General features: G+C 39.5%; 1 protein-coding gene across 1 annotated transcript in view; it reads left to right on the top strand.

The window, feature by feature from the left end:
- The first annotated feature begins 674 nt into the window (after positions 1-674).
- The window catches only part of LOC128796330 (uncharacterized), a 71,680-nt gene continuing 57,608 nt past the window's right edge, over positions 675-14,746 (top strand). Inside the window, exons 1-9 of the mRNA XM_053957869.1 lie at positions 675-726; positions 2,742-2,907; positions 3,467-3,604; positions 4,309-4,498; positions 5,519-5,646; positions 10,696-10,799; positions 12,270-12,435; positions 12,673-12,855; positions 13,558-13,710. Coding sequence (XP_053813844.1) covers positions 707-726; positions 2,742-2,907; positions 3,467-3,604; positions 4,309-4,498; positions 5,519-5,646; positions 10,696-10,799; positions 12,270-12,435; positions 12,673-12,855; positions 13,558-13,710 — 1,248 coding nt within the window. The 5' untranslated portion in view covers positions 675-706. The remainder of the gene's footprint in view (positions 727-2,741; positions 2,908-3,466; positions 3,605-4,308; positions 4,499-5,518; positions 5,647-10,695; positions 10,800-12,269; positions 12,436-12,672; positions 12,856-13,557; positions 13,711-14,746) is intronic.

Here is a 14,746-nt window from a genome sequence, read left to right as displayed (position 1 = left end):
AATTTTAAAATATCAAGCATTTTAAAGAGAACTTGAGAAATTGTATGATGTGCTGGATTGGTGCCATTCCTAGGCCGTGTAAAATACAGTCTTGTACCACTCCATTCATCACAACAGGAGATCTGTCTCTCAGAACAGGGCAACAGGGCAGTTTCAAACTGCAGAGCTTCTCCTAGGGTTAGCCCTGTGGTAGGCCAGGTGGAGAGCTACAGTGCTTTAGAACTACAGGGGCAGCAGGGAAAATCAACTTCTCAGCTGCCTGGGTTTTCCTTCAGGTTAACAGAGGGGATAATTCACTGGTTTTGCTGGGGGGTTGACATGTGTCTACTAAATACACACACATGAGGCCAACGAAGAAGAGCACAGTTATCCCTGTCCTAGCACATGGGTAACAATTAACTGGCTAGTGATTTGACAGTGAAAGGGATATAATATTTCTGTACAAAATGTGTTTAATAGTGAGTGAAACTTCTTCATAGAAGAACTTTCTGGAGAGTGCCTCAGATAAGCCACCTGAAGATAGGGTTGATGCAGTTCTGTTGCAACACTGAGCCTTTGTTCATAGTCTGTGATGTTCTGTGTGGCTATCCTGATGTGATAAATCCACAAGTTCCTCTTGACAATGAAATATATTGCCTATAATCTTTGCTCCTAGGTGCAAGATGTACAGATTAAGAAAAGTTTTGCATCCAGAGAGGAGTCTCTGATGGAAATGGACAGTCTAAGGTAGAAAACTTTCTAATCTGATCTGTTTTTTGAGGTTTTTCAAACTATATGGCTTAGCAGCAGCTTGACTGGACACTGCTCACTCTGCTTCATACTCTGCTTAGTTTTAGGGGTTTGTTTTGTTTTGTTGTGGGGGTTTTTTTTTGTTGGTGTTTTTTTTTTTTTTTTTTTCTTTTTTTTCTAGATGAGGATCCAAATATGAGCACCATAAGCAAAAATGAGAGAATGAGAGGCATTTGGTCCAAACTGGTTTTTCTTCAATGTAACTTTCATCTCTTTGTATGTAAAACCATTTGGACAGTAGACAGTTCAAATTATTCGGAGTACAAATCACCAGGCCTCTAGCAGCATGTGTGCATCGCAGTTGTCAGAGCTGCAGATGTTACTTCTACAGACTCTAGAGTGTTGCAGTACATTTCAGAAGTTCTTTGTTTAGAAGATTCTCATAAGGCAAAATGTTGTGGTTTTTCTTCCAGGGTATTTATATTTAATTTATTTGTCCAATGAGATTTTCTTCCTTTTCTGTTTCTGGGTTTAGCTCATTCATAACATATGTCAGTGTGTTTGTCATTGACTTGCCAAGGTATAGTCTGCAGTGTAGATGGCTATACAAAAGGATCTCCTCAAACTGTGGAAGTCTGGCATTTTCCCAGAGAGCTGATGCCTCTTGTGCCATCAAAAAAAAAAAGCAGTTCTGTTGTCTGATTAAGCTTCCGCTTTGTCCCGCCACTTGGATTCTCAGCCTTTAAGCAACACTGAAAACTGAGGTAATTGACTCAATTCAAAGGGTCAAAAAGAGCAAGCTTGGGGTAAATGCGTTGCTTTTTATATTCATCAGGAAGAACTTTGTGCTCTCTCTATGGGCAGTGGTATCAGAGTTCAAATGAGTGTACAGGCACATCTTCTGTGAAGTTATTTTCAAGATTTTTGTAGCAGTAAGAGCAGTTGTGTATTGTTCTCTGCAGAGAAGCCAAAAAAGAGAGGTAGCATAGAAAGCATTCAGTGAAGCTTGGCTATTCAAAATAATTATTCAGACAAGTGAGCCTTATTAGCATTTGCCTCAGCCTATTGTGAGTATACAGTAGTCTAGCTTGTTCTCTGAACATGCATGTAATTTCCACAGATAGTGGCAAAAATAGGCTCAGTTGCCTAGGAGTTCAGAAACCCTTATCTTATATGCCCAGTCTCTTCTGGAAGGACTTTATCCAGATGTTGGTGTATTAAAGTTTTATCTCTTTGTGATTGATTGACTAGATGAATAGTTAGTGCCCCAGTTAATGTGCAGATGAGCTGTCTAGCTCCCTGTATGGGAGCTGACCATTGGGCTACAATAAAATTCTTCCTTTGGATGGTTGGTTTTTCCCCATTTAGAGGGAAAATATATGGTTAAAGTATGTTACATTAGGAGTGAAAATCAATGTTACAAAGTGATCCCTTGGAAAGGTAGAAAACACTGTACTCTCAATCTGGGTTAGCAAAAGACATTAGGAAATGTACTAACAGCAGAGATTGGGGAGTAAGTTTGGGATAGAGCCTGAGTATTCACACCTAGCACAGCCGGAAGATACAGGTTAATTGGGAAGCAATTGTTCTTGTGCATATCACAGCTGAAGAGGCATGGTGCAGTTACTTTTCAATTCAGACATGCCTACCAAAGCTAAAGGCACTCTGAAACCACTAACGGAATCTCTCTCTTAATTAAACAAGAATCATTGCCATTAAGTACATTTACTTGTAAATAATTCGCCAGAACTGCTTTTATTAAGTGTTACAGTTATGTTGAGGATGCTGTGATTATCTTGAGAAGATTTGTTTTTAGGGTTTTACAGGGTTTTTTAAGGACTCCTTGGGTTAGGCTGAATTTATGAAGAATAAAGGCTTGCTATAAAGAATAGTGATACAGAGTGAGACAGATCTATTGTGGAAGAACAGCTCTGTTGAGGAAAATCTGGATCTAATGTCATAAACTGACTTGCACTCTTTGAAGCAGGAAATGATAAACTCTTTTGTTGCAGGGAAATACTAGAACAGCATCCTCTTCATTTTTCTTTCCGTGATGGGAAAGTTCTGAAGCTCTGTCCTGTGAGGAGTGAACAGACCTGGGCACTGAACATCAAGCGAGGCATTCTCAGTGTCCTGCAGACAGCGCCAGAATTCTCTGCTGGTGCTGTTGTTGAGGAGGTGAGACTGTCAGTCATGCTCTGAGGTGACTCTTAGCTCTTGTACGTGTTAAGTCTACTCCACTTGTAAATAAAGAAATGTTTTTGCCACTTGGTTCAGCAGACAGTGGCAGTCATCTGATTGCTTCCTGTAGTGAACATTCTAAAATTATCTCAGGCTACTGCTGTATATCAGTGCTTAAAGAGATGTTCTGCAGTAGGGCTTAGCACACCCATATGTAATTGAAGTTACTCTGCCTGGTAATGCTCTTCTGAATTAATGTTTCCCTGCAAACAAACATTTTAAATGGAAAAGCATATGTCTGTAATGATCTGATTCAGAATAACACAGAGAAATTAAACAAACCAACAGAGCCTGACTACTATAAACTTGACCAAGGTCTTTAAAATTATTTGCCTTTTCATGGCTTTTGTGGCAAAACTGGTCTTCTTCAAGGGAGAATTTAGATCTGTTGTTATAACAGAAAAAAGGCATTATTAAAACTAATTGCAATAACCTACACTATCTCCTTGTATTTTATGTGTGCATGTGTGACTCAACAGTGTATGTTTGTTACTAGGTGGATGTCCTGGGAATATGCCCAACCAGGTATCAGCGAAAGGGTCCCATTCTTGTAAAGACAAGGGACTTGAACCTCTGCTCCCATCGCTCTTCTGGTTTGACTTCTCTGCAGTCTGTTGTTCTTCCTCACGTGTCAGTAAGTTTTGGGGAATTACACTGACTCTTGCTTTTGACTTATTTGAAGAGAGTGTCTGCCCTAACTTGAGTTCTTAGCAAATAAATGGTGAATATTATTCTCCCTGTAATGTCTGTTATTCACAGAATTTGTTTTAATGCAAATTTGCATTAAATGTTGAATGTTACAGTAACATTCATTAAATGATGAATGTTACAGTAGAAATGCAAGGGGTTGCTAGGCACCTGGATTAAACTCTGATTAAAATACGTTACAGTGGTAAACTGAAAATAAACTGTGGAAGGGAGGAATTGAGAGATGTGAGTAAGAAAAAATACATTAGAAAAAGAAAGTTATTATTTGTAGAAAAGTTTGGAAAGCTAGAAACTTTTCTAAATGCCAGACTTGCAGCTTTCCACTGTTGACAGAAAATACAGTCAATGTTCTTGCTGACCAAAAATATCTGATTAACTTTGAGGCTTTGTGAACTGAAATGAATTGACACCATTTGATGCTGATAGTTAATAGCAGTTGTTTTTCAGTGATGAAAAACTAGGCTAAAATAAGGAGTGCATTGACCTCCAGAGGCTGGGCACTGTCAGAGGGGTAGACAAGAGACTTCCCACTACCCCAGAACTGGAATCCTATGTGAAGCTGGGAGAGGAAGCATTGGGTAGGCTGACACAGGTCATCAAGAATCTTCCTGAGGTATCTGTTTTTCTCAGTCTGAACAGCAGATTCTGTCCTCCCAGCTGGAATGTGTCCAGAGCATTAGGAATGGGGTCCTGGAGGAGGCCAAATGTACCGAGTCCGACCGTGTAACGCTGTTCCCTCAGCAGGGCAGCGGGGCACAGACACAGACACGATCTGCACTCAGACTCTTGCAAGTGGAAACTGAGACACTCTACAATAAATGTAACTATGCTTCTGCTAAAGTAAAGTAAATTTATTTCCAAAACAAATATTGTGACTTTGTCTTGCCTGTGAGAACTCTTTGCACCCATGATTTTCACCTTTAATGTATTAAACTGCTTTAAAGTGGGTGTTTTTACAGGCTGGGCTGAGCTGCCCCTTCTTTGGGGGCTTGGGCTTGCCATAACAAAACCGTGTGGATCTCCAAAACTGGGTAGGTTTCCAAAAATGACAATCTGTAATGGCTAGCTCCCCTTTATCTATTTTACATACTTCATGGCCTTGTATGCCGAGCATCAGCCTTCCCAGATCTGTGGACAGTTCCTAGTTTTTATATAAATGGAGCCTAAATAATTGCAAGTCCTAATGGAACTAAGGACATGTCATGTCTGAGAACTGTTTTAATTTTTGCTCCTTCTTTGTTCTGTATGTTTCTTCTTAGGAAAATGATTTTACTAAAGTCAACAGGTGGCTTGCCTGAGGAATGATTTAAAAGTTGAACTCTAAATGTTGAGGAACATGTTTTTTTTCTGTTTCTAAATAGTTGTTTGGTTCTTTTTTTAGAGGAACCCCCAAATTTCCAGAACACTTTGTTTGTAATTATACCAACATAAGATGATAGGATTGTTCCTCAGGAAGAGGTTCAGAGCCAAGGCATTTATTTTAATTTGCACCTAGATCTCCTGTTCACTTTTTGAGTGGTTGAAGTGTGGGACTCGTGTTTAGATGACATTGGAAAAGGTGATGAATGTAAAATAGGGCCATACTAAGAGATGGATGGATGAAAAATAGGGCTTTTTTTCATGTGTATCTTTGTCTTGTTTCTCTGACTCTTTCTTTTGGGTCACATATGTCTTTATTCTGTTGTGTTCTTAAATTCAAGCTGACTGCACTCATATTAATATTCATACAGGGAGAAATAAAGGCTCAGAGAGAAACTTTCCCCTTGCATATAGGGTTAATGATAGCAAATGGCCAGCAATCACCAGAGATGTGATTTTTTCTTTGTGTTCCTTATTCCAGGGGACTCTGAGGATCTGTATGTGACCAACATTCTCTATGAAAGGGAGGTAACTAAGAGGGAGGTCACTGGAGCAGAAGTGACTGAACTGGTGTGGAAGCTTTGCTTAGCACACAGTGCAAGTTATGAGGTAAGCTGTACAGCATCTGCTTCTTTGGGAGGCTCTTTGTGGGCTGAGAGTTCTCCTGCACAGATAAGAGGTGACCAGAAGAGCAGCAATTTTGAAATACTGAGGCCTTCCATTGTTTTGAACATTTTTAAATGTGGAATTAGAAAAGAGAAAATGCTTTGAAATGTCATTTTCTTATATAATTGGTAAATCACACTGAGGAGTTAAAACATCCTATGGCCCCCTGAATATTAGGCAAAAGCAATTTTGAACTATATTCTAAATTAATCTGAAAGAAAATGTCCCAAATTTTTGTTTTGCTGTGAAAAAAACAAAAGCATATAAAGTATCTGGTTTGGGTTGTCATTGGCAGTTTTGGTACTTTATTGTAAAACACATATTTTACAGCTTTAGTGTGTAATACTACCCCTGGTGCTGTTGTCTCCATGTTTATTGGAGTTCTGCCATCCTTATATTGCCTCATCCCCTTCAGTTTGCACATGAAACTCTTGCCTCTTGGTCTTGGCTGGTAGGTTCCTTGTGCTTCTGATGAACTCTAACAACCATCTTGTTTTCTGGGGATGCTGCTTGGGTCCAGAGGCAATCTCTGCCCCCTAGACCATTTTCATTGGTGAATGCTGCGAAGATAGGGTGGAATCTTCTAGTCATGTGGATCAGACATTGGCTTAAATATTTTTTATGATGACCATCTCTAGATGAGCATCTGCCTGTCTCCTTAGCTCACTTGGGTCGTGTATTTTTTGTTGATACTGGCAGCAGCTGAATCAGTAATTGTCTGTGTTTGAAATTAAGATCCCTATCTCTGAAATTCAGAGGTTATCAAGAACACCTGTTAGGTTATAAAGATCATCTGTTATGTACAATACAAAAGGATCAACAGATGATGGTGTTTAATCACTGTTCACCTGAGATCAACTGAGGGCAAACAGAGGACACTTCATATCCCATTATCCTTCAAATAGAGTGGTTCTTGCTAGTAGTAAAATTCCTACAGGGAAAAAAATGTAAATGTGAAAACAGAAGAAAACACTCTTTAAGGAATTTTTGGTCAGGATATTCCTAGAAAACAAGTACGGTCTAATGGGAAAGGCACTAAACAGGGCATTGGTACCTCCGTGAATTTGCCACTGATGAGTTTAGTCAGCTCATTGCTGATACATTCCCTGTCCTCTGAGGTTCTTGTCAGATTGTCTGTACTTTGGAGCAAGGTTATTTCCTGTGCAGAGAGGCTGAGGTCTCTCCTGTAATGCACATAGGTAAAAGTGATGTTAACAGAAATCTTCAGACCCAGCATGGAAGGCACTCAAATTCCTTTGTTTAGATTAAGTCCCACGTCAAAGAACAGAAGCTCTTCCTGTGTTTCCCCTGGGCTGGACACAGAGACTGAGGGATGGAGGAGAGGGACTGGAGAAAAGTGCAGTGCTGGATTGCAGCTCTGCAGTGATATCCTGGGTGTGTTCACCTTTCTCTTAGTGTCACCTGTGATTCATGAGCACAGGTAGGTGTTCATGTTTTGTGTGTGAGACTTCAGGGCAAGGCACAGGGTGGAGCAGGATAAGTCACAGCTGCTGAAGCCAGCACCTTCAATCAGCTGTGATAAATTCCAGCCCCAGACCTTACTCCTAGTCTGTTAAATGATGATCCTAGCTGATCTGGTACCACAGCCTGACAAAAGCCTGGGAATGGGGCTGAGGAGAAAGCAGCAGGTGGCCTTTGTGGGTGTTGCAATATTTGGGATAGGCTTCTGAGTTATAAGCAGGTCTGCCATATCTTTTAGCTGCATGCTATGAAGACTGGGGCTGTGGAGGGCTAAGAGAGCCATATAATAATGGTTGGTGCTAATATAGAATAAAAGCAGCCTCTTGGGGAAGGATAATGCTTAATTGCATATGATTGTCAGTGTACAGCAGTATGAAATGGCATTTAGGCAGAGACTAGAGGGTCACATACTGCCTGGAAAATGTTGAAGAAATAAATTATGGCAGCAGACCTGAGAAACTTTGTCTAAGTCCTACCTTCTATGGAACACTGTTAATTCAGTGTCTTTGAAAGAATACTAGATAATTTTTCCCAGTAACACTGGGATGTCCCTTCTGCCTCCAGAGAGGCCTACTGGCTTCATGTGTGGGAAATTTGTTTTTTTAAATCACTAAGATTAGCACAAATAGCTGCTGTCTGTGCCACTGCCTAAAAGAGAGGTGAATTATTCATCATGTGCCTGTCCCAGCACAGGGTTTGATTGGTTGTCAACCATTTTCACTGTTTCAGGGTGTTCTTTCTGTGTGACCAGACACTTCAAAGAGAATCTTTATCATCCCTCATTTCAACCAATGAAATGTCCTTTGGGCCAAGAAAGAAGTTATGGGAATGCCCACAGTGTTGCTTGGGAGACAGCTGCACTGTTATGCATGTAGAGCTTGTTTGTCCCTTTATTGTTTGACTCTGAATGAGGTGAGATTATGCATTTCTTTCAGGACACAAAACCATGAATAAATGGAAGGGAAAATCTCCAACTCTGGGGAAAATAGTGAAGGGATGAGAAAATGGAGGTGGAGATGGTGTCATTTCCAAGGAAGCAAAGTTGTTTAATTTTTTAATGCTATTATAAGACAAGATTGAATTTCAATGTGGATGTAGATTAGTTAATGGACCATTAAGTGAACAAGCTGCCTGCTGACAAAGAGTAGAAAAAGGGATGGGGAGAAGGGACCCTCTCTTGAGAGAGGCTGGAGAGAAGTCTGTCACACCACTTCTGCTGGGGCTGCATTTCCAGGGACTGGCTGGGTTTTGGTGCTTGGTCAGTAGCTCTGGTGAATGTGGCTGTGTGTGCACTGAGCAAGGTGGGCAAGAGTATGTCAGATTTGCTTTGCCTTGCTCCTGGACCCCAGTCTGACCAAAAAAAGTTTACCCTCAGGGCATGATCTTTCATTTTTGGTTGGTTTTGGTATTTAGGGCTTTTTTTTTTTTCCCTTGTAGGGCATTCTAATTGCTTGCATTTACCGGGTTTCTTTTTTTAAAATATGGCAGGTCTGCAGGTAGAAGGAAAATCAAGCTTCTATGTAGAATAAAAGCCAGGCTTTCTTATGTTTCTTTCAGAGGTGGGAATGGGAGTCAGATTTGAACATAGTTTGTTATTATGATACTACAAAGAGAGGAATTTGCAATGACAGCTCAATTTCAGTGCAGCCAACCTTAAAAAAATGAAAACAGCCCACCTAATCAGACAGTTAATTTTGAAGATTTATTATTAGAAAGTAAAAATAGCTGCTTCTCTGCAAATTTTTTCATGGAGTTATTAGATGAGAGCTTGTCTAGTCAGCAGGTGTGTAGGAGAATGAAGTCAGTTTACTGTCTAAAATTGTATCACCTGAAAGTACATCAGTCTGTCAGTTTTATCTTGACCTATGCTGCAGCTCCAGCTGATGGGCCACCTGGGCTCAGCAGCAGCTGCACATGCAGCTCCTTGTGATGAGATCTGTGAGGATCCCCTGACCCCCAGTAGATTTGCCTGTGGAAAAATGCACATAGGGCCCATGCTTTAGAAATGCTTTTAAAAATTATATAAAACACAGTTCTCTGAATGTTTTATAGACCATAAAATGTAATCTCTTTCACTAGCTCCATAGTGTCCAGGCTTGGAATTTCTTTGTAAAATAGACCTTAGTGGAAATGAGGGGATGGAATGGAATAGAAGGGAATGCATGTGGATCTATATGAATTTTAGGTATGGAATTATAAATGTTAACAGAATTAATACATAGGTGGGGCTTCACATACGGGAACAGGTTTTAATTTTATTAGAAATTATATATTATTTCTAAAAATACTATAAATCTCAAAAGAATAAAAACATAAACTATATCTATCTTGGTTCTGACAAATTACTCCCTCAGACTATCAAACAAAACAGTAAGAAATTACTCAGACTTCTTACTGAAAGACAGCTTTTTGTTACTGAAAATGGCTTGGCAGTCTTAAATGAAAATTGAATGCTGGCACTGGGTTATTCCATGTTTTCATTGTTTTTGTGAGTAGCTCCTGGAAGGAAGGTCAGAAGATCAAATTAGGTCTGTCCCCAAACCTTTGGAAATGTGATTTAGTGAAATTAGACTTTGTTTGTATAATTTTTATGTAAAGAAAAATGTTTTCTTTGGAACCATAAATTTAGTTCTATGTCTAAGCCTTTCACATTTGAGGTGAATAAAGCATCAAAATGAATCTGACATGGATTGTGTTTAAAACTTACACATTATAAAGTTTAATTAACAGGAACATACAGGATACTGTATTGAACATTCTGCTAATTTTTCAAGTAATGAGACCGATCTTCTTTCTTGAACTTTGGATCAGGTCTCAGAGGAATACATCCATGTTCTATTTAGCATTTAAAATGCCAGGTAAAATAGCTGCTGTACGATGAAGCAATTCCTCTTAGTGAGAGAGAACAGCTCTTCTGCCTCTATGTTTCCAGCTAGTCCTGTGCTGCCTGCAGAGGTAAGGGCAGTTCTGCCTGGGCTTTTCCCCAGTAAGATGGAATAATTTCTCACAGCCCAAGGGTTCTCAAGTGAAATGTCTAAGTGTTGCCCAAACCTCAGTTAAATGATCTTTCACATAAACCTAAGATTAATATACAGTTAGCTTGACCATTGTTTCATTTGTGTCAAAGCTATGTCAGCTGTTCTGGTCATAAATCAGGATCTTGCCATACAAACTCAGAGAAGATTATGACTTTCTCTTCTGGATTGTAACCATACTGTTGCCTTTTGGTTTATTATTCATTTGTATGCCAGTGGTGTGTGTGGTGGTCACTGAGAACTATTGTCTGAGGGGCTGACTGACATCCAAAGCAAAAGCCCTTCTCCATATATTTGCAGTCTGGAGAGGAAAACAAATGAGGAAGGAACATAAGGACACAGGGAAGAAAGGAGCTTTCAGTCTCAGGTTACATTGTAAATCAATGGCAAATGCCAGCATAACCTCTTATGCTCTGTTCTCTGAAGCTGGTTTCTGCACAGCAGGAATATTACAGTTGTGGTTGTGCACTTACAGACTGCAGATCTTTTCATGACTCTTGTGTTTGAGCTTCGACACCTTTCTCTTGAGGCCTTAAGAGCACTGTGGCAAAGATCATCATTTAAGTGCAGAGACAATTGGTAAGTCTCCTTAGTAATCACATTCAAAAATATACAGGAAAAAAATGTTTTGCAAATATTTAAATGTTTTAAATCTGTGCCCAAATGTTGGATTTAAATTTGGAGCATTTTAAAGGAATAATGTGTATTGCAGATCTTGTTTCTGTAATGGGATGACATTCTCTCCTCACTGAATGAATGTTATGTACAAAATAGACTTACATATTCCCACAGCCAGATTTCCTGTTTCCGAAGCAATGTGAATGGGAAACCTGAGTCATGGCTTGGATGAAAATCAGTTCTGCTGCTTTTAAGCTTATGTTGCCATTTGTTATGAAAAAGCTTACCTGGATCTGTACCTTCAATGCAGTCATGGGGCAGAGGAGACAGATGTTAAGCTGGAATTACGGACGTGGTGGAGCTGCATCTTTCAGTAGCAGCTCAATCTCAGGAAGGTTTATGTCAATTACAGAACAGTGGCTTTGAAGATCAAGACCCTACTCCTCTGCAGTCAGGAATAGTTCTATCCAATGGTTTGAGACTATCAGAAATACGAATTCAGTATTATTAAAATCAGTACATTTTTCTCCTTTCATAAAATTGAAAATAATGAAACCATTATTTTACTTGGTTTCAGTACAAAATGTCCTCAGCCTGTTTAAAATTAATCTAATGCCAAGGTTTATGTTTGCAACAATATCTTTACTTGATGCAAAAGGGGCAAATTTTGTTTTGGGTTAGGTTTATTCTCATCCTTTGACAAATAGTCATGCTAATATTCTTCAGTATTAGACAGTAATTAAACTACTCTGCCTCTTTTATATTACCTTTTAGACTAATTTTACTCAGGACATGGTTATTACATTTAAGAGTGGAAGAGAATCCCATGCAGACTGCTCTCTGATGCTTTTACCCCATCTAGTTTAACTGCTTTCTAGTTAATGCAAAAGTGTCCTTCCATCAGTATAGGAGGCAGGTACAGAATATTTACAGAAGGACTCTTAAGAGCTGAAATGCGTATTGTCTGTCGTGCTGATGTAAGCTTTCCCCTTAAATAAGGTCTAAAAAAGCTCAGGAAGTAAAAGCTAGTCAATTCAGTTTTAATATTTTAATTTGTTACTGGTGTTACAGGTGAAATGAAAGGTAAAAACCAACTTAATAAAAAGTCAGTGCTTTAAGGTACCTCCGTCTTTAGAAGTCAAACCTGGGATATGATGTAGCTTAATTATCAGAGAAAGCAACTGAACATTTTCTTGAAAATCTGGTTAGGTACTGTTCTTGAAACACCGATGCACTTCCATCAGATCCTGAAACATCTTTCTATAAGACTACTGTACCAGAAGATCATATTGATTTCTGTGGAATCTGTAATTTGCTAAGCCACTGGATGTTTATTTACTTCAAAAGAAGCCTAGTCTCAATGTACTTGTTATGTGATTCTTAAGTATTTTGGTCATTTTAGGTTTCCTGTACTTTTTTCTTGTGTTACAGGCAACCATTAATAGATGCTCTCCCATCTTGTGCCACAGAGGCATGTGTTGTCCTAATGAAAGACCTCATAGCTTCTGGAGAAGTTGAGGAAGACAAAGTAGAATATTTCTTCTGGTCATTTACATTCATTCCTAATCCCACCTTGGGCATGATTGAATCTCTTGCTGTGAGTAGATGTTGTTTTTTCTTTTTTAATTTGTAATGAATCTAGGTGGCTCATAATTTCTGTGTTTTACAGTAACAGTCTTTTTCACAGATTTATACAAAGCTCTGACCAGGTAATTTTATTGAGGTTGAATTTGAGTATGTAAATATTTTTATATATTTATAAGCTGTGGTATGTCACAATAGTCATTCTCATGACTTTTCTGAAACACCTCATTCTTTGTGTGGTTGTTTACAGCCTTTGCTGAAGTCACCTAGAGCAAGCCAGAGCTGCTTCTTGGGAGTAACTGCTCTCATACATAGGTTTTGTTCAGCTCACAGCTCCTGTGGTGTTGTACCTGCTGTGCAGGGTGTGATGAGGACACTTGAGAAATTTTTGGGAGGAGACTGTACCGTGCAAGATTCAGAACATCTCACCAAGGTATTGGTTGTACAGAGGCACATGATATAGGGCTTAACTTTTCTGTTCACTTTATGATCTAGAACTTGTTTGATGAAAATAGTATTCATTAGATTTCCAGACAGCCATGAATGCAGGCTTAGTAAATGAATATTTCTTGCTAGAATGAGCTGACAAAATTTTGTAATCCGACAAGTGGAACCTATCAGTATGGGTGTTCTTGTGTGTGGAAATAAAAAAAAGCCTTAGATTTCCTGATGAAACGAACTTCATACCATATGAAGGACACATATTTGTTGAGAAATTATTATTTTAATTTAGTTGGTGTGTCCAGAACTCTATGTTGAATCACTAAAATGTCAAAATATCTGTGATCAAAAGGGACAAAATATCAACGTACTTGAAAAACCTTTCCAGTACATAAAATTTGTGACTTCTGCTTTTCTGTTGCAATGTAGGCTTTTAAAAAATGTTTTTGTATTTCCCCCAGGTCTAAGGTAGGTTCTACTTACAAGTGCCACTTGGCATTAGAATAGAGCTGTGTCTTGTCGTCCCAGTAAACGCAGGGTACAGGTGGTACAATAGGGGCTGCAGTAAACTCCCCAAATCACCAGTAATCGTTTTAAACAGATCTTTGCACAGAAAATGCTAGTGCCATGAAATTCAATGTACAATTGCCAGCGCTTGGAGAGCTTTCTGTTCTACCTTGCTTTGCATTTACAGATGCAGCTGGTGTTGAAAGCCATTGGAAATGCGGGACTGGCAGCGGCTTCACTGGCTCCTGCTTTGAGCTCGTGCGCTGCCCTGAAGAGCCATCCCATGGAAATCCGCCTTGCTGCTGTCCAGGCCTTCCGGCGCATTCCCTGCTCTGGTGGGGTGAGTGATTTACTGTCACAGTGACTGATGGCTTCCTGGCACTGCCACAGATTTGGGACTTGTTGGAATAGTTACAAAACACACAAATGGATAAGGAACAAGTGTAGACATGTTCCAGCAGAGCCCCTCTGCTGTTGGAGGAGAGGGTAGAACCACCTAGATGAGCAAACCTATAATGAGCTTTGCTGCACTTGAGGTAACACATCCAGTGTTTGGGACTTCTTAATTAGGCACTTCAGTTGGGTACCTTCTGTCTGCAAGGGTTATGGCTGAGAACCCACAGGACTTGGTTTTTCCCATAGTCTCTTTCACTGGTTCATTCTCTGAAACATAAAGTATTAATGTGAAAAGCTTGTTGTGATTTGCAATACTCTGCCATAGTTAGAACATTTTGTTAAGTGTTTAATGGAAGAAAGTCCAAGAATTGTTTATCTCTAATATCTTGATACTTAGAAGAATGGGCAAAGCCAGGAGTGCTGGCCTGGGCAAAGCTGACAGTCCTGCTCCAGAAGAAAAAGAAGCATGGACTTGCACTTGGAGAAGCACCTTTCTATGGCTTTTTAAAATTTAATTTCAGCATGGATTAGTGTGATTCACTTGTTCCGCAGTTATGAAGCTTGGTGTTACTCGTTAGATGTGTTCAAAGTATCAAGTCTGTATGTTGTCATATACGCCATCATTGTCTAGCAAGTGAACTGTTGAACTGGGTGGACTGGGGCTGTTAAATGTTAATAAAAATGTTAGTAGTATCAGTCATTGGTTTCTTAGTTCCTTAGTTCACAAAAAAGGTTATCTTGGTTGATACTGGGGAAATATTGAACAGAATAAATTTGTTGCTGGCCTGCTCTTTGATTTAGACCAAAAATAATGATATAAATAGCCTGTGAACAAAGCCATGGCCATTGTTGTCTGTGTATTGGCTCTAGCGCATGCGAGATACAACAGACAGGTCTCCCATGTGGTGGAATAAAACCATTCTTAACAGTTGTGCTGGCAGGGGAGGCTCTCTGTTGCAGAGTCCTATATAGATTTGTCT

This window comes from Vidua chalybeata, chromosome 16 (assembly GCF_026979565.1).
Source record: "Vidua chalybeata isolate OUT-0048 chromosome 16, bVidCha1 merged haplotype, whole genome shotgun sequence".
NCBI classification, from domain to species: domain Eukaryota; kingdom Metazoa; phylum Chordata; class Aves; order Passeriformes; family Viduidae; genus Vidua; species Vidua chalybeata.
Note: the sequence above shows the minus strand (reverse complement) of the source record. Positions and strands in the feature narration are given on the sequence as shown.